The sequence below is a fragment of the Schistocerca gregaria genome, chromosome 2, assembly GCF_023897955.1.
Source record: "Schistocerca gregaria isolate iqSchGreg1 chromosome 2, iqSchGreg1.2, whole genome shotgun sequence".
Lineage (NCBI taxonomy): Eukaryota > Metazoa > Arthropoda > Insecta > Orthoptera > Acrididae > Schistocerca > Schistocerca gregaria.
The window spans coordinates 341,870,858-341,894,452 of record NC_064921.1 but is presented as its reverse complement, the minus strand read 5'-3'; the positions used below and the strand labels follow the sequence as shown (position 1 = coordinate 341,894,452).

General features: G+C 41.6%; 1 protein-coding gene across 3 annotated transcripts in view; it reads right to left on the bottom strand.

Moving 5' to 3' along the window:
• Positions 1 to 23,595, bottom strand: part of LOC126337015 (nuclear pore complex protein Nup93-like) — a 187,892-nt gene that overhangs the window by 129,645 nt on the left and 34,652 nt on the right. For all 3 annotated transcript variants that reach the window (XM_050001272.1, XM_050001270.1, XM_050001271.1), the window contains 2 exons: positions 18,301 to 18,471; positions 18,079 to 18,218 (listed from right to left, as the gene is read on the bottom strand). In XM_050001272.1, the coding sequence (XP_049857229.1) occupies positions 18,079 to 18,218; positions 18,301 to 18,471 (311 nt within the window). The remainder of the gene's footprint in view (positions 1 to 18,078; positions 18,219 to 18,300; positions 18,472 to 23,595) is intronic.

The window sequence follows — 23,595 nt, the reverse complement described above, 5'->3', positions numbered from 1 at the left end:
GTTATTACTAACTGAATTTTATTGCACAACTCAATTAGTATTTCTCCTCTCACATTCTTAGTACAAAGTCCACATTGTTCCATAATGCTTTCTTCTACTCCTTCCCTTACAACCTAAACTGTTCACAGTAACTTACTCTCTGCCCTCTCTTCTTATTCATAATAAATCTTACTCCCGTTATACCATTTTCTGCTGATGTTGATATTACTCTACACTCATCTGACCAAAAATCCTTATCTTCTTCCCATTTCACTTCACTGACCCCCACTAAATCTAAATTGAACCTTAGCATTTCCATTTTCATATTTTCTAGCTTCTCGAGGGCATTCAAACTTCTAACATTCCACACTCTTTCGTTGGTTATTCATTCTTTTTTTCCATAGTCACCTCTTCCTTGTCCGTTCCTCCTGGAGATCTAAATGCGGGACTATTCTGGAATCTTTTGCCAATGGAGAGATCATCATGACTCTTTTTCAATTGCAGGCCACATGCCCTGTGGACACAATTTATGTGGTTCATGGCAGTGGTTTCATTTGCCTTCTGCATCTTCATAGTGTTGATCAATGCTGAATCTTCCACCTTTAGGGACAGTTGCCCACACCACGTGCCTTGAACGTCTGCCCACTCCTCCCCCCTCTTTGACAAGGCCATTGGCACTCATTTCCAAGTTGCCATAATGTAAGGTATGTTTTAAAGAAATTGTCTATAGTCCTTCATTTCAAAACAGAATCTCATTTTTTAGCAGCAATGTCTCACCACCTTCTAAGAAGCATGGTGTCAGTTGGAGTAGTTTCTGCCTGCTGCTCAATATAATACAGTCCCACATCTAGTGCTGTCACACCCTTGATGTGAGCGATCACCAACACAATTTCTCCAGGAAATTCCCCATTGTCACTGTCTTCAGCAGGTTTATTAACCATTTCAACAACTGTAAGATTGGTCACTTCAAACAGTTCATCCATTCTGAAACATCACTTTCATTCGCATTTTCACATTCAGCAAGCTTTTTCATTAGTTCTGCCAAGGGTAGGTCATCTTTGTCTGTACTGTAGGTATCCATTGCTTTCCAGTGAAATCTGGTTACACGACTTTTTCAGTATCTCCGTATTTATTTCAGACCATTAATTGGCTATCCGTAAATTACGCCTTTAATTCTATGCTTTTTAAGAAATTCTTTGATGGCTCCTTCACCTTCTGTTGTTTGTAGAAAAGTCTGAAGCAAACAGCAATAACAACTTTTTTCAAGCACTGTAAAATGCCTTGGTTCATACGCCGTATTAAAACCCGTCATGTTAAGGGCTAAGAACAAGGCATGAATACTGTCACATTGTAATTCTTCAGCAGGGTGTGAACCAGTGTTGTCAAGATTCAAGATTGCTTTGGAAGGCGAGCACTTTTTCTTTAGCTATCTTTCGGTTTCAGGAACAAAATCTTCAGAAAACTACTTCCTGAAAATATTTTTGTCCATCCAAGCAGATTTTTGGTGGACCTGTGCAGAAGCAGTGATATTTTTTAAAGCTCTGCTATTACCAGCAGCTTCTATTTATGGTCTCCATTTGCATTCGATGCAGCAAGAACTGTTAACCTCTCTTTACGTTGTTTATAGCCCACAACAGTCTGTTCTTTTGAGGCTAGAGTTTTAGATGGAAGCACTTTATAATTTAGCCCACTTTCATCACAGTTTTACAGCTGATTAGAAGTAATATTTTCTTGTTGTATAAGTTTTCTTAATTGTTCACGGATTTGTGTAACAGTTTGAGAATCTGCAGTCGTTTTTCACCACAAGTTGTGAGATTCTTTACGCTGTATTGCTTCCTCCACTTATTCAACCATCTTGAATATGCAGTAAAATCGCCCTCACCTTCCTTTAACTCATTTCTAAAAAATACAGATTTTTCTTGCAGATTAGTTGCTGAAATTGGATTTTTTTTGAGTAAACCAAACAAACAAAGCTTTGCTTGTTTTTTCATTCTCAGATTTCTTCACTGACTTCCATTCAAATGACAAAAGAGAATGCTTGTTTGATGAAAACTTCGCAATTTTGTCTCTGTTCCTATGCCAATCTTCAACTGTCACTTCACTGACTCCTTGCTCAGCAGCAAGCTTTTTTCATTTTTCTCCTTTGTCTAGACTTTTCAAAGCCTTCAGTTTCATATTCAAAAGCACAAATTTGCTCTTACTCCTCCCACTCATTGTAATGCACAAATTAAAACATTAAGAAACACACAGTTATATATGACAGTACATTGTATATACATACAACACTTTAAAATTAATACGTCATCGGCAGGCTCACTATAGTACAGATGTTACTACACAACCAATTACAGTACTGTTGTGATAGTGCCACGACATTTAACAGTGCCGCCACGACAGTACGCACAAACGGCGATAGAGGCGCTCCGCAAATCAGATGAGCGCGGGAGCGCCACCTAGCTACGAACGGCACCGGCCGCATGTCACGGCACAGCAGTCGAATATGAGAGACTGAGTTGTAATCATGTGATCAGCTATTGTTTCTAAGAGAGAGTGTGAAAATCCACGCAATTATTGTGATTAAAAGTTATAACACTTTTTGGCGACGAGGATGGGATATTTTCACCGCGTTGTGGATTTGCGTGTTCGTGACGGGGCAGACATGGAACAGCTTATGCAAGCGCTCATTGAACAACAAACACAGCTGACGGCAGCGATTCAGGCGTTGTCGACGTCGCTTACTCATCGTCTGTCTTCCTCTTCTCCGCCTCCATTCCCTCCTTACGACGAGGCCGCTGAAGACTGGGAGAATTATGAGAAGCGTTTGCGGCAACACTTCTTGGCTTTCGGCGTTGTCGACGCTCCTATGTGTAAGTCGTTATTTCTATCTTGGATTTCCCCTCGGGTCTATCAGCTGCTATCTCAGTTAGCCCCTCTGCGGGAACCAGCCTCCCTGTCCTTCCAAGAAATGTGTGACTTATTGTCTGCCTATTATCGAACAAACACCCACGTCGTTGCCGCCCGCGTGGCGTTCTACCGGTGTCGTAAACAGCCCCATCAATCTTACCGGGCTTGGGCGGCGGAACTACATGGCCTGAGTAGGAAATGTCAGTTTGTCACGGACACTCATCACGAGTCTTATGCGGATTCAATGGTTAGGGATGCTATTCTGCGGCTTGCTCCTGATAAAGAAGTTCGGCAACGTGCCCTACAACTGCCAAACCCGTCGTTGTCGGAAGTTCTAAGCATCGCTCAATCCTTTGAAGTGTCTCACGCTGCTGGCGCGCAAATAGACGCGTGGTGTGATGTAGGCGCTGTACAGTCAACTCTCGACAAGGACAATTTGCCTGTTGCACAGGAGAACGAAGATGTGGCGGCGGTTCACTCGCGTAAACAACGTCGCGTTGGGCCGCAACGCTCGCAGCGAAACCAGCAACCACAGAAGCCGGTTCGTTCCGCGCTTCCTTCTTGCCCCCGTTGTTTCGTACAGCACGACAGGGCAGCGTGTCCAAAACGTTGGGCCACGTGTAATTCATGTAGGAAAAAAGGCCACATTGCTTCTGTGTGTCAGTCCCATAAAGTTCCTGTCGACGAGGACGAGGCGTCGGACATGGATGTTCACTGTGTGCTTTCTCAAACAAATAAGTTGTTTGTTACTGTTCGTGTTCTGAATAAAGACATCCGCATGCAAGTGGACACTGGCTCTGCAGTAACTCTCATTAATTCTCGCACGTATTTGGCGTTGGGCTCCCCTCCTTTGTCTCCAGTTACGCGCAATCTGAGGACTTATAATCAGCAGAAAATTCCTATCATGGGCCAGTTTGATGCTTCCACTGCCTACAAGTCTGTTGTTCGGCCCCTCACGTTTTATGTGGTGGATCATGCGGGCACTGAAAACCTGTTCGGTTATGATGCTTTCCAGTTGTTTGGGTTCTCCATTGATGATGATGTGCACCTCATATCTGAGGACATTCCGTATCGACAGCTTGATGGATTGTGTTGTGAATTTTCGTCCGTGTTCTCTGTTGGTCTGGGTTGTGCCAAGGATTTTGCAGCCCACATTACTCTTAAACCTACGGCTCGCCCTAAGTTTTTCCGGGCACGCCCTGTTCCAGTGGCGTTGCGTGCACCTGTCAAGGCTGAGCTAGACAGGTTAACAGCTTCAGGGATTCTCCTTCCGGTTACCTCCAGCGAATGGGCATCGCCGATCGTGGTGGTTTCTAAACCAAACGGGAGTCTGCGATTGTGTGGTGACTTTAAAGCCACTGTCAACGCTCAGAGCGTCATTGACACTTATCCTCTTCCTCGTCCTGAGGAGTTGTTTACCAAGCTCGCTGGGGGCCAGTTCTTTTCCAAACTTGACTTATCGGAGGCGTACCATCAGTTGCCGTTGGACGCTCCTTCCAAGGAATTTCTCGTTATCAACACTCCTTGTGGGTTGTATCAGTACCAGCGATTACCATTTGGCGTCGCTAGCGCACCGGCCATTTTTCAGCGGTTTTTGGAACAGCTCACGGCTTCCGTTCCCGGCTGCATAAACTATCTGGATGACATTGTTGTCACGGGAGCCTCCACTGCGGAGCACCTTCGTAATTTACGTTCACTGTTTCGGGTTTTGCATTCGGCTGGGTTGAGGTGCAATCTGGACAAGTCACAGTTCTTCCAACCCTCCATTGAGTATCTTGGTTTCCAGTTGTCCCGTGAGGGCATACGCCCTCTCCGTGAGCACGTTGCGGCCATTAACGCTCTACCCCGGCCGTCTACGGTCAAAGAACTGCAGGCGTTTCTAGGCAAGATTGCTTATTATCACAAATTCATTCCATCCGCAGCAGCGGTAGCTTATCCTCTGCATCAGCTGTTACGCAAAAATGTCCCCTTCTGTTGGTCCGACGGGTGTGAGCAGGCTTTTGTCCGCCTGAAGGCTCATTTGCAGTCGGCGCCTTGTCTTGCCACATTCCGTCCGGGTCAGCACTTGGTTCTGGCGACTGACGCGTCACAGTATGGCCTAGGGGCTGTTCTCGCCCATCGGTATGAGGATGGGTCGGAACGACCCATTGCCTATGCTTCCAAGACCCTCAACGAGGCGCAATGGCGTTACTCTCAAATCGAAAAGGAGGCGCTCGCTATCATTTATGCTCTAAAAAAGTTCAGCGTTTTTTTGTATGGTTCTAAGTTTCACCTCATCACCGACCACAAACCGCTGGTCTCTCTGTTCAGCCCCTCGGCGTCACTTCCGGATAAGGCAGCTCACCGCCTGCAACGTTGGGCCTTATACTTGTCTCGTTTTCATTATGAGATTCACTATCGCCCCACGGCCCAGCACGCAAACGCGGATGCATTGTCGCGATTGCCGATGGGCCCCGACCCTGTTTTCGATCGCGATGAACTCCTCTGTTTCCACATTGATGAGGAAGAACGTCGTGCAGTCGAGGGCTTTCCACTTACAGGTTCGCAGGTCGCGTCAGCTACTGCGCGGGACCCGGTCCTGCGTCGGGTGATCGGTTTTGTTCAACGAGGTTGGCCAGACAGGACCGGGGGCCGGGCATCGGATCCCCTTCGCAACTACCATGCCTTGCGCCTTCGTCTGTCTGTTCGTGACGGTGTTGTTCTTCTGGCCACGGATGGCGCATCTCCACGGGTCGTGGTGCCAGCCTCTCTTCGCAAAGATGTTCTCAAACTGTTGCACGGAGGCCATTGGGGTATTTCTCGGACTAAGTCCCTGGCCCGCAGGCACGTTTATTGGCCCGGCATTGATTCGGACATCGCCCATATGGTTGCTGCATGTGGCCAGTGTGCTCAACAACTGGCGGCACCTCGTACAATGCCCTCTCCGTGGCCTGATCCAGCTCAGCCATGGGAACGGGTGCACGCCGACTTTGCTGGCCCCTTCCTCGGTACTTATTGGCTCCTGTTGATTGACGCCTTCTCGAAGTTTCCATTTGTTGTTAGATGTCCGTCGCCCACCACTGCGGCGACGACGCTGGCTTTGTCCAAAATCTTTGCGCTAGGTCTTCCATCCACGATCGTCACGGACAATGGCCCTCAGTTCTCTTCGCAGGCCTTCCGTGATTTTTGTACTGGACAAGGGATTCATCATGTTACCGCACCTCCCTTCCATCCGCAATCGAATGGGGAGGTCGAGCGCCTTGTCCGCACTTTCAAATGCCAGATGAAAAAATTCCTTAGTGATTTTTCCACAGATGACGCCCTGCTGCAATTTCTGAGTTCTTATCGCTTCACGCCTCTGGGTGATCGCAGCCCTGCTGAACTCTTGCATGGCCGCCAACCGCGCACTCTACTGCACCTGCTTCACCCTGTCAGGCCTTGTACTGTGTCCCCTAGTGCGGGAAAATACTCGGTGGGCGCCGACGTGTGGGCACGAGGGTATGGATCTCGCCCTAAATGGATTCCAGGGGTGGTCAAGGCTCTTCGCGGCCGCCGGCTTTGTGAAATCCGTACGGGCGACGGCACGGTTGTTCGCCATTACGACCAGATGCGCCCACGAGTGGTGGCCACGCCTGTGCCACCGCCCCATCTTTCACCTCCACCAGCTCGAGACGCCAGTCCTGTCGCTGCTGCCGATCTACCGTCAGTGTTGATGCAGCCGCCGTCGCTGCCGCTTCCAAGTACTCCGGAACCGGCCCCAGTCGCGACGCCGCCTTCTCCGGGACCCATCTCGCTGGAGCACACTCCCAGGTCAATGACACCTATGGATGCTGCTCCGGAGTTTTCACCCATCATCTCATCCAGGAGGCACGTTCCTCGCACGAGCTTCCGTCCTGGACATTTTCGACCATACTCCCGTGTCTCTGCGCGGGATCTCCTCGGGGCCTCACAAGAGGCCATGGATGTCTCTGCGCTGTCCATGTCTCCAAGGAAGTGAGTGTTTATTTTTTTCAAGGGGGGAAAAGTGTTGTGATAGTGCCACGACATTTAACAGTGCCGCCACGACAGTACGCACAAACGGCGATAGAGGCGCTCCGCAAATCAGATGAGCGCGGGAGCGCCACCTAGCTACGAACGGCACCGGCCGCATGTCACGGCACAGCAGTCGAATACGAGAGACTGAGTTGTAATCATGTGATCAGCTATTGTTTCTAAGAGAGAGTGTGAAAATCCACGCAATTATTGTGATTAAAAGTTATAACAAGTACATACAACAAAGGTCAGCCAATGTTGTAAAATGTGTTCTATATCGTTCGTTAGGCATACTGTATTTTAATGTCCACTATTGCTGAGTAGGCACAACAACATGGGTAACAATAAGGATGATACACACTGCACAACTGATTGTCAGGTGGTCCCAATTAGTGAAGGGTGGACACACAAAGGGTAAGCATATTCCTCGGAAACTAATAATAGACTGTTAATGCATTTCTATTGTAGATGGACAGCTGAGGCTACGGTTATTTCTGTGCATTATGAATGAAAACCCTAAGTGAGACAGTTTTACCCTTATTGTACATGAAAAATTAAAAGAAAGTTCAAAATGCAACACACGAAAGTGCATAAAACATACATGCAGACAACATATAAAAATGTTGTTTTAATCTAGTTTAATGTAAAATTTTAATTTTCTGAAGATCAGCTCAAATTACACAGAACCTCTAAATACTGGGGCTCTACTATAAATCATAAAATAACTTGGCTACAACTGGCACATAATTCAGTTGACATAATAATGAAATGAACTTCTGTAAGGAGCTCTATTCGTTTAATTCTGTGGAATTAAAAGAGTTGTCTATTGTTTGCTGTCTACAGATATAGTGTATTCAGTGAACAGTCACACATTCATTTTGTGATAACATGGCAAACTACAATGACATGTCTACCCGAAGTTTGAGTGTGCAGCATCTCAGCTTTTTAATTTGTGTACTGTATTTTTGAGATGAGATTAGAGAAGAAAGATCACCCCTGAAGTGGAAAATGAAAATTCTCTTTGGTAGGGGAAAATTGGTGTCTTCAATTAGACATTATCTTTAACATTTTTTTTAGGGCAGCTATGAGACAAAGGCGATTGGTAGAAATGGGAAAAGAATAATTTTATCACTCAACAAAATAGCAAAGCTGAATTTTTAATACATAGCAACCACCAATCTTATATCGAGGATTTTTTAGGCAACATGGCCTAAAAGTTATATTTTTGGTTCAATCTAGTATTTTGATTTGAAATGAAAACTATTTCTCATTACAACACTATGTAGGTTCAAATGTTAAAGAACTAAATTAAATTTGCCCACAAGTAACTGGTTTAATTTTAAATAAAACAACAATGTTAACTGAAAATGCTTGATTTTCCAAAAACACGACTTTACATAGATGATATGTTTATTAATGAAATGATAGATACTAATCCGTAAAAAATTAATCTGCAGTAAAGAATCTCCAACACATTTTACATTCTTGCAACAGAATCACCTTCATTTAAATGTAAGTAACAGTTTCTCCAAAAAATCTGTCAGTTTTTCTAGGCTGACAAAGTTCAGTTTTAAGAAAGTGTTTCGTACAGAAAAGTAAAATCCCATGATTGCTTGTGTGGTACTTTGATAAGAAGAGTGCAGCAAATTGGAATACTATTGCCACTCAATGCAATAACATCACTTGCATGCATGATATGAGTAAAATAACTTTATGCAACAACATTGAATATTAAAGAGCAAATTACAAGGGTTGCCCAGAAAGTAATGCACCACCAATGCACTGGCCATATAAATGTGTATATAGGGGGTTGTGAAAAGTGAAAGTGAAAGTAAAAGACAGTGAACCGCAACTGTGCATCTGTCAGCTACATTATTTACAGTAGTCAGTGTCCAAATTACAAAACCCATTTTTCAGACAGTTTAGCAACACAGTACGTCGACACCGAGGACAACAAACGAAAAATTAAACAAAGCAGGCAGAGCCGCAGCAGCACAGATCAGGCATAAAGGATGTTAGGAGCCAACGTGGAGCTGACTGTAATTCAGAACATCATGTAGTGAGAATGTAGGCAAAGTATCTCACTATTGAGTACACAAAAAGGTCACAAACAGAAGAGTTTTAACATTAAGAAAGTAAAGTCAGAAGAAATACGAAGAGCATATCAGAGGAAAATAGAAGAGGGGATTAAGAATGATACCAACACATCAAATAAACATTTAGAAATAATGTGGAAACAATGTAAGACTGCAATCCTTGAGGCAGTTGGGGAGGTTCTGTGAAGTTCAAAGGAAGGCAGACTGGTTTGATGAAGAATGTATGAGCAGAATTGAGGATTGTAACATAGCACGAATAAAATTATTTCAGAGAAGAACTAGATCAGACCTTAATGAATATAACGAGAAGTGCCGTGTAGCTAAGAGGGTTTGCAGAAAGAAGAAAAGAGCACTAGAAAAGAAGAAATTGAACAGCTACGAGAAGAGAAGCAAGTACATGAAATAAATCAAATGATTAAAGAAGGAAAAGCTGGGTTTCAAGCCAGAACAACTATATTTAGAAATAAAGAAGGGGATCTGAGAGGCTAGAGTAATAAAGTATTTGACAGATGGGCAGAATACTTCCAAGAGTTACTGAATCCACAAATAGAAGGATTAGAACAAGGACTGGTGGAATTAACTTATTATGGACCAGAGGTCTTAACACCAGAAACCACAGGGGAGAAAGTGGTACAAGCCATTAAGACCTTAAAAAATAATAGGGCACCTGGAGATGATCAGATGCAGGCAGAATTTCTCAAGTATGGTGGGAAGCAATACATACAGTAATACTGAACAACTGGCAGGAGGAGAGCACGCCAATGGCGTGGAAAATGGCTATTATGTGCCCCATACATAAAAAGGAGCTAAATTAAGCTGCCAGAATTACAAGGGAATATCCTTGTTAAATACTACATACAAAGCATTCTCCAAGATCCTATCTAGGAGGCTTACTCCCTATGTGGAAGAGAGTAGTGGAGACTATCAGAGTGACTTTAGAAGAAATAGGTGAATAACTGACCTAATATTCACATTACGCATACTACTTGAAAAAGTTATGAACATCAAATAAACATAAACCAGCTTTATATCGATTTTAAACAAGTCTATGATAGCATCTCAAGAGTGGCATTGCAGAATGTGATGGAAGAGGCTGGAATAGTGGCACTGTGAAATGTGATGGAAGAGGCTGGAATACCTAACAAGCTCGTTGAACTTACTACGATGATTCTCAGTGGAACCAGCTCTAAAGTAAAAATTCAGGGCGAAATCTCCAAATACATGGAAATGAAGAAGGGACTGAGGCAGGGTGACAATATCTCTTCACTGCTATTCAACCTTTGCCTAGAAAAAGTCTTAAGTCAGATAGAGATAAATAGAGGAGGAACCAGTTTTAATTGTTTACTGCAGTACCTAGCCTATGTAGATGATGTGGCATTACTCACACGAAACACTGTTATGCCGGCTGATGCCTTTGAACAACTGGAGAGAGGTGCAAGGGAACTGGGCCTGGTAGTCAATGTCGAAAAGACCAAATATATGGCAAAGACCAACCAGCAAAATCCACCAAATCTCAGGATAGTCGACAAGGAGTTTGAAAGGGTGAGAGATTTCAGGTACCTTGAATAGATTATCACAGAGACAAACAACATCAGCAGCGAGGTGAAAGCTAGAATAGCAGCAGGCAACAGATTCTACTCTGCCACACTACCCATGCTTAGGAGCTCACTTCTATCACGAAATTCCAAAATCCTCAGTTACAAAACAATTACAAGACTAGTTATGTATGGTGCCGAGACATGGACCATGACTGTGAATGAGGAAAGGATCCTTAGCATTTTGGAGAGAAAGGTTCTGCAGAAAATATACGGACCAATATACGATCAAGAAGGTTGACACATATGTATGAATGCAGATTTAGAACAACTTTTTGAAGAGCCTGACATTGTCACTATCATTAAAATAAGAAGACTGCAATGGGCAAGACATGTTACAATTGAGAAAGATAGAACATGTAAGAAGATTTTTGATGGCAAGGCTGGAGGCAGACAACGGAAGGAGGTGGATGGAATCGAAGAAGACATGAAAAAGCTGGGTGTCAGATGACGGAGATGGCAAGCCATGGACCAGTTAGAATGGCAGGATATTGTGGTGCAGGCCAAGGCCCTTCAAGGGCTGTAGAGCTGAGTAGGAGTAGTAGTAGTAGTAGTAGTAGTAGTAGGTAAAACTGCTTTCTTTCATTTGTGTAATTCTCATTATGTTCAACACAGAAGTGAAGGGAAAAAATGTGGTGCATTACTTTCTGGCCAACCCTTGTAACTAGCAATCTTTAATAATAATAACAACAAGCACCATCTAGATCCCATGACTTGTTTCTGTCATTTATCAATGAAATATTTAAAATAATGATATGTAGTTTTTGTCTAAGTCACTAACCAAACACATCCGCAAAGCTTAATCATGATGACCTGCTGAGTTAATGTTGCAAATGAAAAATGAAACTGAAAAGGGAACAAAACATGGGGGAAAGGTCACTCAGATTCTGGGTTGTGGGAGACCCACCTGTTGTGAGGATGGGGAAAGAGAGAGCTGAAGGAAAAAGACAGCAAGAGAAAGAGTAGTAAAGATGATGCAAGGGGACAGTGAGAAATTACGATAGATTAAATATGAAGATAAATGACATCAGTTAGGAAATGGAGTTAATCTACCAACCACCAATAGCACTTTTATTTCAACAGTCACCATCCCTTCCTCACTAAAAAGTCCATCCCATAGAGCCTGGCCACCTGGGGACAGCATGTCTGCAGCAACAAGAACTCCCTTGTCCAGTATGCTGAATGGTCTTCACAGACAGGCACTACCTCCCAGACCTTGTTCACAAACAGATTTCCCATGCCATATCTGTACACATCCCCAATCCTCCCACCAGCCTGAAGAACCAGCTATAAAAGAGCGACCCCTTTGTCACTGACTATCATTCCTACTGCAGTCCTGTCACAGGCTTATCTAACCCCCCTCATAGGCTGGGCCACCTGTGCAAGTAGCTACGTCATATACTAGCTCTGCAGCAATCATTGCACAGCTTTTTCTACTGGTGTGACCACCAACCAGCTGCCCAGCAGGATGATCGGCCATGGACAAACTTTGGTCAAAAGCAAAGTGGACCACCCTGCGGCACAACATGCGGCTGAACATTACATGCTTAATTTCATTGGCTGCTTCACAACTTGGGTCACCTGGATCCTCGCCTTCACCACCAGCTTTCCTGAACTGCACAGATGGGTATTATCATTCAACATATCCTCTGTTCTCTAAATTATCCCAGCCTCAACCTACGATAACCTGCTGTCTCCACACAGTCTGTATCCATTACACTGCGGTGAACACGTATTATCCAAGTCTACACATTTGATGTGACAATTTGCTGAAGACTTTAACTGCCAATATATCATTAACTGACATTTAATTGGAACCCATTGTACAATCTTCAATGCGCCATTTACTGCAAAATGGCATACTACCACATATCACAGATTGTAATGTTGTTGTTGTGGTCTTCAGTCCTGAGACTGGTTTGATGCAGCTCTCCATGCTACTCTATCCTATGCAAGCTGCTTCATCTCCCAGAACCCACTGCAACAAACATCCTTCTGAATCTGCTTAGTGTAGTCATCTCTTGGTTTCCCTCTATGATTTTTACCCTCTATGCTGCCCTCCAATACTAAATTGGTGATCCCTTGATGCCTCAGAACATGTCCTACCAACCGATCCCTTCTTCTGGTCAAGTTGTGCCACAAACTTCTCTTCTCCCCAATCCTATTCAATACTTCCTCATTAGTTATGTGATCTACCCATCTAATCTTCAGCATTCTTCTGTAGCACCACATTTCAAAAGCTTCTATTCTCTTCTTGTCCAAACTATTTATCATCATGTTTCACTTCCATACATGGCTACACTCCATACAAATACTTTCAGAAATGACTTCCTGACACTTAAATCTATACTCGATGTTAACAAATTTCTCTTCTTGAGAAACGCTTTCCTTGCCATTGCCAGTCTACATTTTATATCCTCTCTACTTTGACAATCATGTGTTATTTTGCTCCCCAAATAGTAAAACTCCATTACTGCTTTAAGTGTCTCATTTCCTAATCTAATTCCCTCAGCATCACCCGACTTAATTCGTCTACATTCCATTATCCTCGTTTTGCTTTTGTTAATGTTCATCTTATACCCTCCTTTCATGACACTGTCCATTTCGTTCAACTGCTCTTCTAAGTCCCTTGCTGTCTCTGACAGAATGACAATGTCATCGGCGAACCTCAAAGTTTTTATTTCTTCTCCATGGATTTTAATACCTACTCCAAATTTTTCTTTTGTTTCCTTTATTGCTTGCTCAATATACAGATTGAATAACATCGGGGAGAGACTACAACCCTGTCTCACTCCCTTCCCAACCACTGATTCCCTTTCATGTCCCTCGACTCATAATTGCCATCTGGTTTCTGTACAAACTGTAAATAGCCTGTCGCTCCCTATATTTTACGCCTGCCACCTTCAGAATTTGAAAGAGAGTATTCTAGTCAACATTGTCAAAAGCTTTCTCTAAGTCTACAAATGCTAGAAACATAGGTTTGCCCTTCCTTAATCTAGCTTCTAAGATAAGTCGTAGGGTCAGTATTGCCTCACGTGTTCCAACATTTCTACGGAATCCAAACTGATCTTCCCCGAGGTCGGCTTCTACTAGTTTTTCCATTCGTCTGTAAAGAATTCGTGTTAGTATTTTGCAGCTGTGACTTATTAAACTTATTGTTCGGTAATTTTCACACCTGCTTTCTTTGGGATTGGAATTATTATATTCTTCTGAAGTCTGAGGGTATTTCGCCTGTCTCATACATTTTGCTCACCAGATGGTAGAGTTTTGTCAGGACTGGCTCTCCCAAGGCCGTCAGTAGTTCCAATGGAATGTTGTCTACTCCGGGGGCCTTGTTTCGACTCAGGTCTTTCAGTGCTCTGTCAAACTCTTCACGTAGTATCGTATCTCCCATTTCTTCTTCATCTACATCCTCTTCCATTTCCATAATATTGTCCTCAAGTACATTGCCCTTGTATAGGCCCTCTATATACTCCTTCCACCTTTCTGATTTCCCTTCTTTGCTTAGAACTGGGTTTCCATCTGAGCTCTTGATGTTCATACAAGTAGTTCTCTTATCTCCAAAGGTCTCTTTAATTTTCCTGTAGGCAGTATCTATCTTACCCCTAGTGAGATAAGCCTCTACATCCTTACATTTATCCTCTAGCCATCCCTGCTTAGCCATTTTGCACTTAATGTCGATCTCATTTTTGAGACATCTTTATTCCTTTTTGCCTGCTTCATTTACTGCATTTTTATATTTTCTCCTCTCATCAATTAAATTCAATATTTCTTCTGTTACCCAAGGATTTCTACTAGCCCTCATCTTTTTACCTACTTGATCCTCTGCTGCCATCACTACTTCATCCCTCAAAGCTACCCATTCTTCTTCTTCTGTATTTCTTTCCCCCATTCCTGTCAATTGTTCCCTTATGCTCTCCCTGAAACTCTGTACAACCTCTGGTTCTTTCAGTTTATCCAGGTCCCATCTCCTTAAATTCCCACCTTTTTGCAGTTTCTTCAGTTTTAATCTACAGGTCATAACCAATAGATTGTGGTCAGAGTCCACATCCGCCCCTGGAAATGTCTTACAATTTAAAACCTGGTTCCTCAATCTCTGTCTTATCATTATGTAACCTATCTGATACCTTTTAGTATCTCCAAGCTTCTTCCATGTATACAGCCTTCTTTTATGATTCTTGAACCAAATGTTACCTATGATTAACTTGTGCTCTGTGCAAAATTCTACCAGGCGGCTTCCTCTTTCATTTCTTTGCCCCAGTCCATAATCACCTACTACGTTTCCTTCTCTCCCTTTTCCTACTACCGAATTCCAGTCACCCATGACTGTTAAATTTTCATCTCCCTTCACTATCTGAATAATTTCTTTTATTTCATCATACATTTCTTCAATTTCTTCATCATCTGCAGAGCTAGCTGGCATATAAACTTGTACTACTGTAGTAGGTGTGGGCTTCGTATCTATCTTGGCCACAATAATGCGTTCACTATGCTGTTTTTAGTAGCTTACCCGCATTCCTATTTTCCTATGCATTATTAAACCTACTCCTGCATTACCCCTATTTGATTTTGTGTTTATAACCCTGTAGTCACCTGACCAGAAGTCTTGATCCTCCTGCCACCGAACTTCACTAATTTCCACTATATGTAACTTTAACCTTTACATTTCCCTTTTTAAATTTTCTAACCTACCTGCCCAATTAAGGGATGTGACATCCCACGCTCCGATCCGTAGAATGCCAGTTTTCTTTCTCCTGGTAACGACATCCTCTCGAGTAGTCCTCGCCCAGACATCTGAATGGGGGACTATTTTACCTCCGGAATATTTTACCCAAGAGGACAACATCATCATTTAATCATACAGTAAAGCTGAATGCCCTCGGGAAAAATTACAGCCGTAGTTTCCCCTTGCTTTCAGCCGTTCGCAGTACCAGCACAGCAAGGCCGTTTTGGTTTTTGCTACAAGGCCAGATCAGTCAATCATCCAGACTGTTACCCCTGCAACTACTGAAAGGCTGCTGCCCCTCTTCAAGAACCACACGTTTGTCTGGCCTCTCAACAGATACCCCTCCATTGTGGTTGCACCTACGGTCTTCTGTTGCCCCTTTGAAATTTGATATGTCTGAACCGTCTTTCACACTTTGGAATACTGGAATGTGAAATTCCACACTGTGGCATCGCAAAGCTCCACGTCCATGTATAGTTTCACGTCCCATGTGAGGATGGCTTTTACAACTGGCACATCCATGCATCTCATGAGAAGACTGGCGTAGGACATGGCCATCTTTGTTCTCACGACCACCCCCTAATTTGTTTGTAGGTCTCGCACTCAAAGGTGGTGCAGATAAAGGTAAGGATGACACTGAGTAGTGAGGTTTTTGGGAGACTTTCATGCAAGCATGAGGAGTAGCCAAGTGTAAGTGGGATATCTGTACAGAGCCAGTTTGCACTGATGGTAAGGAGGAGGATTTCCAGGTGGAAGAAGGCATAAGAAGGGTTTTGAAACAATCCAGGAAGTCGTAGGTGTCTAATGTAGAATGTGAGGCTCCACACAATGGGTTCGAAGTACTGGTGTGTTTATGAGATGCACTTAAGTGGTGTTTTTAAATCTTCTATGATGGAATGCTGGGATGGTTGTTTTTGTCAATTTTGGAAAGTGGACAGAAGGCAGGGGTGCATGGGTAAGGAGGGACTGGATTTCTACAGAGGCAGTTCTGATATCTTGTGTGGGGCTCAATATTTTTAGGATTTCCTGTGGCTCAGTCTTACTGGAAAGCAATAGGAGCATTAAGAACAGTTTTTCTTTCTTTCGAGATGTTAAAGTTTATGAAGGTCCACATGACATACACCTCAAACTTAATCTCTATTCACAACCCTCCCTCCATGCATTTTTCCCCAAGGGTGGGATTTATTTGTTTACTCATTTACTTGTTTTGAACCTGCCTGTGTGGTCTAGTGTGTCAGCACACTGCTCCAGGGATTCAGAGAGGTATGCTGAACCCCGATCGAATCTGTCTAGAGGATTATCAACAAGGAACAATGTGCTGGAAAGTCTAGATGTGGATTTTAGGTGGTTTACCACATCTGACTCTGCCAGTATTCTTGTCCACCTCATCTAGTTGCTCCCAAATATTTACAGGGCGAAGTCCTAGGAGCAGCACCCATTTTTGAAACCATCGATACATTTTTGTAGGTTATAGGGTCCCAGGTATCACACCTTAGGATCATACATGAAAGTGGGTGCTAGTTTATGAATAATCGACGAAGAAGGATTTTGTACGATGCTCTGAAGCTTAAATGCAATAGTGTCATGCAGAGCAATGGTGTAGAGTAATGGTTAAGGTACGTTCCTCACATGCAGAAGGTTGTGGGTTTAACCACATCAGGTATTTATTGAAAGGACTATTTTTTCAGCTAATTTTTTTTATTTATACTGTTTTGTAATGAATGCAATAACATGGACAAAAATATAAAATAGAAGAAATTAAATGGAAGTTAACACTTGAAAAATAAATAAATTTACATGAACAAATATTCCAAAAGGAAAAAGAATGACAGGAAAAAAAAATTAATGGGAAATAAAAATGCCAACACAATGAGAAAAATTATGTGAAAAAGAATAGAGTAAAACAAATTACATCTAAAATAATTAACCAAATAAAAATTAGTAAGACACACGAAACCACTGTTTCCACTGTAAGGCTTATTTTTTAAGTCACTGCTAGTTTCACAGTAACAAATGCCCATCATTTTACACCGTGCTCTGCGCTCGTTTGTGGCGGTTATCTCCACTCACGCCATTCTCGTGGTGTGCAGGGTCACAGCACAAGAATAATAGCACCTGATAATGGGCATTTGTTAGCCTGAAACTGGTGATGACTATTAACAAATAAAAGCCTTACAAATGAAGTGATTTTCATGTTGGTTACAACATTCGGTTTCGGGTGTTAACTCAACAGGGTTGTTTGTCAAAAATAATAGTCATTTCAATAACAATTTCAAAAAAAATTTTCAAAGCACCCACTGAGATTCAAACCCACAGCCTTCTGGATGTCAGGAATGTGTCACAACCACTACGCTACAACATTGCTCGGCATAACACTATTATATTTAAGTGTCTTGAGCTACACATGAAATAATTATTTTTCATCAATTACTCGAAAACAAGGTCCCACTTTGATGAATGGCTCAATACTGAGATACCTGCACTCTTGCCTACACGGAAGGATCATATCTTTGCTAAGATTAACATCTCGCCCCAAAACAAATAATGAGAAAATAAGTAGTGCCTGACACAATGTGTGGGGACTGCGAAACTTAATAAAACTACTTTAAAAATACTTTGATTTGGGTTACCATTACTTGGAAAGTAAATAACAGCTGTACCACACTTTTGGTATGCAATTTTAAACATCTTGTTTTCAGTTTACTAATTACTCAGTTTCAGAGTGATTTTGTAAAATGTTCTTGTAATTAACATCACTTGGTCTTACCTTTCTTCTAGGTGCCTCTTGGCTTGAGTGATAAGGGTCTGCTGGAATGTTGCACTTGATCGCGAATGCAGAGGTCCATCTGTTACTTGTGGTATAATGTGTGTCATGTGATTCACCATTTCCCAAATTTCTTTTGCAGTCTGTAAGAATGAAACCTCTGAATAGCTAACATTTTCACAGCCTTTTAAAAAAAAATTTAACAGAAGAAAGAATAAGCCGCACCTTATCTGACTGAATTTCAGGCATCTCCAAGAACCTTGACAGCAACGGCAGTTGCACCACATCTTGTACCACATTCTTGTTATACTCCGACACCACTTTTGCATAAGCCATTTCTAGATGATCCAATAAACTTTTGGAGCCCGTAAGTAATGACTCATTTACATCCGACATCTGAAACAGTTTGTCATCAAGAAAGTATTTATAAAGATAACACAGAAGTTAGTAACAAGAATGAGTAATCTGTACTAAAGGACCACATTTAATCACAACAGATGCAGCAATAAGCCATAATAAGGTTAAATCAAACAATGGAAAATCTAGGATGGAATAATGACAATATTATGAAAAGTACAGATAGTTACTCATCATACAGCGGAGATGCTGAGTTGCACACAGGCACAACAAAATGACAGCTAAACAAGTGAGCTTTCAGCCAAGAGTCATTCTCCTCAAGTAAACAACAACACGCAAGCACACACCCATGCCCATGCACATGCACATTCACACAAATGAGCTGAGCTTGCATGAAAGTATGTGTGTGTTTACTTTAGAAGCATTTTAGGCCAAAAGGTCAATTGTTTAGAAGGCTTTTTGTTGTGCCTGTCTATACTTCAACATCTCCACTATATGGATTAGCAGTCTAGCCTTTTCATAATCTTACCACAGTAAGGTTACTTTTATAATATCTATATGACACAACACAACTCAACTGTTTTACAATGAGTGAAAACTAGCATATCAAAAGGACACATCTAGACAGGTGATTCATGAAAGTGTTGTAGTACCTCCTCAACAGTGTTATGTGGAAAGCAGAAGATAATTTACATAACAAAATATGATAAAGTTTCTACACTGGGATAGTAGCAGGGAATGTGGAGCAAGACAACAGGCACTGGTGTGACGAAGGTCGGGTCGCTTGTGTGATAGGTCACAAAACACACTTGTGTTAAACTTGAGGATGAAAGTAACTTTGGCACAAAGTGTCACTGTGAAGAAACACAGCACAATGAAACTTTGATTTTACATAGCCAGCACTGCTGGAATATAGTACAGAAGGTAACAAAGGAATATGCAATGAGAAACAGAAATGACACTTTTATTCAAAGACAATAATTACACTGAAATCATCACTACTTATGACGGTCCCCTGGACATAACCAACGATGAGATATGGTTCTTAATAGGGTATGTGGCTGCCATGTATGGCAATGCATGCTCTGCATTCCACTCACATGCTTACCTTGAGGTTGGTAAGGCCTTTTGGTATGGTATTTCATTTGTCCGACAGCACGGTTGACAAATGCTGCACGGTCACTGGTGCATGTCAATGTGCTGTAATAAGTCTCCCCAATGCACCTCACAGAGCTAGATGGGATTTAAGTTGGGGAACAGGAGGCCAGTTCATTCATCAAATATTCTCTTTTTCGAAGAGCTCCTCCACCTGCACTAATCAATGCAGTTGCACACTGTCACCCATAAAAAATAATTCAGGGTCAAACGCATCCCAGAAAAGACACATGGGGAGAAGGAGTACAGTGTCAGTACAATTAACTGGCGAGTGTACCGTATTCAAAGATTTGCGATGGTGGCAAAGAGCATTGGGACTGGAATAACTACGAGTGGAATTGCATGCTTTTCTCAGATGCTAACAGTTTTAATCTGAGCAGAGATTCAGGACGTGCCATCATACAGTTTCTGGTAGGAATATGTATGTACCAGGAAGATTGTCGGACACGATCATTTTGGTGGTCCAGGGGCTACGGTATGCGAAGGCATAATACCGTGTGGGTGTACCGACCTCTAAATCTTTGTACAAATTACGCTCACATGTCAGTATTATTGTGAGACTTTTACACCTCTCCCATGTGCATCTTTTATGGGCACAATCTGTCCTGACTTCATTTTATGGGTGACAATGCACGACTGCGTTGAACAGTCCAGGTGGAACAAGTGGATATTTGTCCAAAGGACTGGACTGGCCTGCCCGTTCCCCAACTTAACTGCCATCTAGCAAATGTGGGATGCATTGAGGAAATGTATTGCAGCATGTCCATGAGCTGTCAACTGTGCAACTGGAGGAATGAAACTACCTACCACAAGACCTCCTAAACCATTAATAGGGCTAACCCCCCATTTAGTGTGATTAGTTGGTTCAGGACAGAACTAATGAAGCCTCGGACGAGTGCTGTCATGGTCGGGGATGACGCTTGAACCCTATGCCCATCCACAATGGTAACGACACTGCTAGCCATATGGAAAATGATTTAAATCCAAATAGAGGTGTTTTGCAGGATATGCTTCCTGCAACCACTCTAGAAGGAAAACAAAAACAGAGGATAAGATGGTCAGATGAAGTTAAGCGACACCTCATGTTCTTTTATTACCAAGCATCAAACTTAGGAACCAACACAACTGGATATAGATCACAAGTATACACAACCTTTATTACCAGATACCCAGAATTAAATTTTTTAACAGAACAACGACTAGTTGATCACATCCGTGTAATAATCAAAAATAAAAAGGTACCCCAGTCAGAATTAGAAAATATCAAACAACAAGTACAAAAAATACAGGAACAAAATAATGTGCATTCAGAAGAAGAAAATACAGTAATGGACTCAAACATCCCAGAGCAGACAAACAAAGAACAACACACATCAATTAAACAATCAGAAGCAAATGAAATCTTAAGACAGCAACCAGAACAAGCACAAATAGATCATGAAGTGACACACATGTTAGATATAAAAGAAAAATTTCAGCTGACATATAAAGAATACAAAGACACAAATACAGACATTAGACCATTCTTGCATAGACCACCAAAAAACCCACAAGTCGAACCAACAATAACAACTATCAACACAATCATACACAACAAAATAAATGAAAATACTACTATGGAAGAGTTACAACTACTGGTTTATATAGAAGCACTCACTACACTAAATATACACACCAGTCAGACATCAGAAACAACCAACACACAGAAGAAACCCACAAAACCAGCATGGCAACACAGGCTACAGATCAGAAAAGAAAAACTGAGAAAAAGACATCGGACAGCTAACACAATTTATAAGAAATGAAATATCAGAACAAAAACGAAAAAGGTTAGGTAAAATCTCACAAGAAGCAGTGATAGAGCAATTAGATGAAAAGAAGCAGAAAGTACAAGCATTGGCCAAACAACTTAGAAGATACAAAAAAAATTGAAAATAGAAGGAAACAAAACCAAACAGTCAACACAAACCAAAAGAAAATTTACCAGACAATGGATAACACACACATTAAAATAGACAATCCACCAAACATAACAGACATGGAACACTTCTGGAGCAACATATGGTCAAACCCGGTACAACATAACAGACATGCACCGTGGATACAAGCAGAAACAGACACATACAAGATGATACCACAAATGCATGAAGTGATAATTTTGCAACATGAAGTCACCCGAGCAATTAATTCCACACACAATTGGAAAGCCACTGGAAAAGATAAAATAGCAAATTTCTGGCTCAAGAAGTTCACCTCAACACATTCACATCTAACAAAATTATTTAACAGCTACATTGCACACCCATACACATTCCCTGATACACTTACACATGGAATAACTTATCTGAAACCTAAAGATCACGCAAACACAGCAAACCCAGCAAAATATCGCCCCATAACATGCCTACCAACAATATACAAAATATTAACTTCAGTCATTACACCGAAATTAATGACACATACAACACAGAACAAAATTATAAATGAAGGACAAAAAGACTGTTGCAACGGAGCACGACGATGCAAAGAGCTACAGATAATAGATGCAGAGGTGAAATATCAAGCTAAAACCAAACAAAGGTCACTACACTACGTATACATTGATTACCAAAAAGCTTTTGATGGTGTACCCCACTCATGGTTACTACAAATATTGGAAATATACAAAGTAGATCCTAAATTGAACATAGTAATGAAAAATTGGAAAACCACACTCAATATCCAAACAAATTCAAATAATATCACATCACAGCCAATACAGATTAAGCGTGGAATATACCAAGGAGACTCATTAAGTCCTTTTTGGTTCTGCTTTGCTCTGAACCCACTATCCAACATGCTAAACAATACAAATTATGGATACAATATTACTGGAACATACCAACACAAAATCACACATTAGCTATATATGGATGATCTAAAACTACTGGCAGCAACAACTCAACCAAATACTGAAGATAACAGAAGTATTCAGCAATGATATAAACATGGCTTTTGGAACAGAAACGAAAAGATTACTTATTGGATAAGCACAATGGCTGCATAGAAGCGATGGAAAAAACAGATGCCTATAAATATCTAGGATACAGACAAAAAATAGGAATAGATAACACAAATATTAAAGAAGCACTAAAAGAAAAATATAGACAAAGACTAACAAAAATACTGAAAACAGAATTGACAGCAAGAAACAAGACAAAAGCTATAAGTACTTATGCTATACCAATACTGACCTACTCATTTGGAGTAGTGAAATGGAGTAACACAGACCTAGAAGCACTCAGTACACTTACACGATCACAATGCCACAAATATAGAATACATTACATACATTCAGCAACAGAAAGATTCACATTAAGCAGAAAGGAAGGAGGAAGGGGATTTATCGACATAAAAAACCTACATTATGGACAGGTAGACAATTTAAGAAAATTCTTTATAGAAGGAGCAGAAACTAGAAAATACACAAAGCAATCACTCATATAAATACATCGGCTACACTATTGCAATTTCAGAACCACTTCTACAACCCTTTACATCACATAACATCAACAGATACGAAGAAAGTAAATTGGAAAAGAAAACACTACATGGCAAGCACCTGTATCATCTAACACGGCCACACATCGATCAAGATGCATCCAACACATGGCTAAGAAAAGGCAATATATACAGTGAGACGGAAGGATTCATGATTGCAGTACAGGATCAAACAATAAACACAAGATATTACAGCAAGCATATTATTAAAGATCCCAATACCACAACAGATAAATGCAGACTTTGCAAACAACAAATAGAAACAGTACACCACATCACAAGCGGATGTACAATACTAGCAAATACAGAATACCCCAGAAGACATGACAATGTAGCAAAAATAATACATCAACAACTTGCCACATCAACAACACACCATGAAATGTACTGGAGAGTGATGAATACTAATTATACTGGAACAGAACCATTACAACAGATAAAACAACACCACATAACAAACCTGACATC